At 44.7% G+C, this 2,737-nt stretch overlaps 1 gene segment (V, D, J or C); it reads right to left on the reverse strand.

Moving 5' to 3' along the window:
- Window positions 1-518: 518 nt before the first annotated feature.
- Window positions 519-1,151, reverse strand: LOC127529216 (T cell receptor alpha variable 26-2-like). The segment is given in 2 exon segments: window positions 519-967; window positions 1,043-1,151. Coding segments are annotated over 2 exon segments (498 nt in total).
- Window positions 1,152-2,737: the final 1,586 nt, after the last annotated feature.

Consider the following 2,737-nt stretch of genomic DNA (forward strand, 5'->3'; position numbering starts at 1 on the left):
CGGTTGGGAGACAAAGTCAGAGAGGCGAAATTGCGTTGGTTTGGACATGTGCTGAGGAGAGATGCTGAGTATATTGGGAGAAGGATGCTAAGGATGGAGCTGCCAGGAAAGAGGAAGGCCTAAGAGAAGGTTTATCGATGTGGTGAGAGAGGACATGCAGGTGATGGGTGTAACAGAACAAGAGGCAGAGGACAAAAAGATATGGAAGAAGATGATCTGCTGTGGCAATCCCTAATGGGAGCAGCAGAAAGAAGAAGAAGAAGATGTATATACTGTATATATTAGGAGTGTAACAAATGGCAAGTCCAGGATCACTATTCTTTACACATGTTTGTGCATGTGCTTTTTGTTTTTGATGTAACAGTCTGTGTAACCTATAAAAGTACACATCCACATCAATGTAGTCAGAACTGAAACAATAAAATTGCTATTATTAATTCAAATATATAACTTATTTTAATGAAGTATATTTTGATACTTTCAAAACTGTAAAGCTAAACCTTTATTACAGCATAGTTTCATACCAACCTAGCATGCAATTTAATGCCCAAGTATGACTGATAAATCCGCCAAACCATAATCTTGAAAAGTGTGAAAGATCTGTTAGTTGTGGTAAGAGAGTTTTTGTTGAGTGTGTAAGTAGAATGTAATGCAGTGGTTCTCATGGCACAGAAATAGGTAGCAGCATCACTCAAAGAGAGGAGAGAAATTTTGAGTTCAGTGAAATTTTGTCCAGTTGTGGAAGAAAATCGTCCCTCAGCAAATGGTGCAGTATTTCCAGCTGAACTAGCCGTGCCAGCTCCTTTGTACAAAATATATTGCATGCCATGGTTTATATACTTTCGGTACCAGTATAAATAAGCATAGCTACTACTTGTTGAGTAGCTGCACTGGAGTGTAACCTCACCTCCTTCTATTCCTATGATATCACTTTTAATATTAGTGACTGAATCTCCAGTTATCAAACCTGAAAAAAAGAGAAAAAATGAAAATTATCAAAATTAACAAATGAAAAATAAACTTCATATGTGATGGTCTATACCTGGATAAAGAGCAGAAATAATGTTAATTAAATAAAAGTATTTCTTCATTATACAAAATACTTTAATATCTTGTTTGCTTGTTTTATGAGATACTCCAAAATTATTTAGTCAAACTTTTTGGCAGACTTATGTATGAAAAAAAAAAAAAAAACATGGTTTTTCAGGCGGAAGGAAGGGGTGTGCTTTGATGCTTGCATTTCAAACATATCTTTGATAAAAGCGAGTAAACCACTAAATTGAAAACTTTAAATAACTTTAATTTTCCTTATTTATGTGTAAACAGGCAAAACTGAGTTTTTGGCTTGAAACATTAGAGTGTGCGCCGGTATCTTCTTTGACTGACGTCACAGTGTTTGACATTATCTGTTTTTTAATACATGAGGCAATTTTATGCAATTGCAGTCGTGTCTAAAGTAATGCTCATGTTAACCTTGTTATCCATCCATCCTTTTCCGCTTATCCGAGGTCAGGTCGCGGGGGCAGCAGCTTGAGCAGAGATGCCCAGACTTCCCTCTCCCCGGCCACTTCTTCTAGCTCTTCCGGGAGAATCCCAAGGCATTCCCAGGTCAGCCAAGAGACATAGTCCTTCCAGCGTGTCCTGGGTCTTCCCTGGGGCCTCCTCCCGGTTAGACATGCCCGGAACACCTCACCAGGGAGGCGTCCAGGAGGCATCCTGATCAGATGCCCAAGCCACCTCATCTGACTCCTCTTGATGCGGAGGAGCAGCGGCTCTACTCTGGGCCCCTCCCGGATGACTGAGCTTCTCACCCTATCTTTAAGGGAAAGCCCAGACATCCTGCGGAGGAAACTCATTTCAGCCGCTTGTATTCGCGATCTCGATCTTTCGGTCACTACCCATAGCTCATGACCATAGGTGAGGGTAGGAACATAGACCAGCTGGTAAATTGAGAGCTTCGCCTTGCGGCTCAGCTCCTTTTTCACCACGACAGACCGATGCAGAGCCCGCATCACTGCGGATGCCGCACCAATCCGCCTGTCGATCTCACGCTCCATTCTTCCCTCACTCGTGAACAAGCCCCCGAGATACTTGAACTCCTCTACTTGGGGCAGGATCTCGCTACCAACCCTAAGAGGGCACTCCACCCTTTTCCAGCTGAGGACCATGGTCTCAGATTTGGAGGTGCTGATTCCCATCCCAGCCGCTTCACACTCAGCTGCGAACCGATCTAGAGAGAGCTGAAGATCACAGCCTGATGAAGCAAACAGGACAACATCATCTGCAAAAAGCAGTGACCCAATCCTGAGTCCACCAAACCGGACCCCCTCAACGCCCTGGCTGTGCCTAGAAATTCTGTCCATAAAAGTTATGAACAGAATCGGTGACAAAGGGCAGCCCTGGCGGAGTCCAACTCTCACTGGAAACGGGTTCGACTTACTGCCGGCAATGCTGATCAAGCTCTGGCACCGATCGTACAGGGACCGAACAGCCTTTATCAGGGGGTCTGGTACCCCATACTCTCGGAGTACCCCCCACAGGATTCCCCAAGGGACACGGTCGAATGCCTTTTCCAAGTCCACAAAACACATGTAGACTGGTTGGGCAAACTCCCATGCACCCTCCAGGACCCTGCTAAGGGTCTAGAGCTGGTCCACTGTTCCGCTACCAGGATGAAAACCACACTGTTCCTCCTGAATCCGAGGCTCGACTATCCGATGGACCCTCCTCTCCAGGA

Source organism: Erpetoichthys calabaricus, chromosome 9 (assembly GCF_900747795.2).
Source record: "Erpetoichthys calabaricus chromosome 9, fErpCal1.3, whole genome shotgun sequence".
In the NCBI taxonomy this organism is placed as follows: Eukaryota; Metazoa; Chordata; class Cladistia; order Polypteriformes; family Polypteridae; genus Erpetoichthys; species Erpetoichthys calabaricus.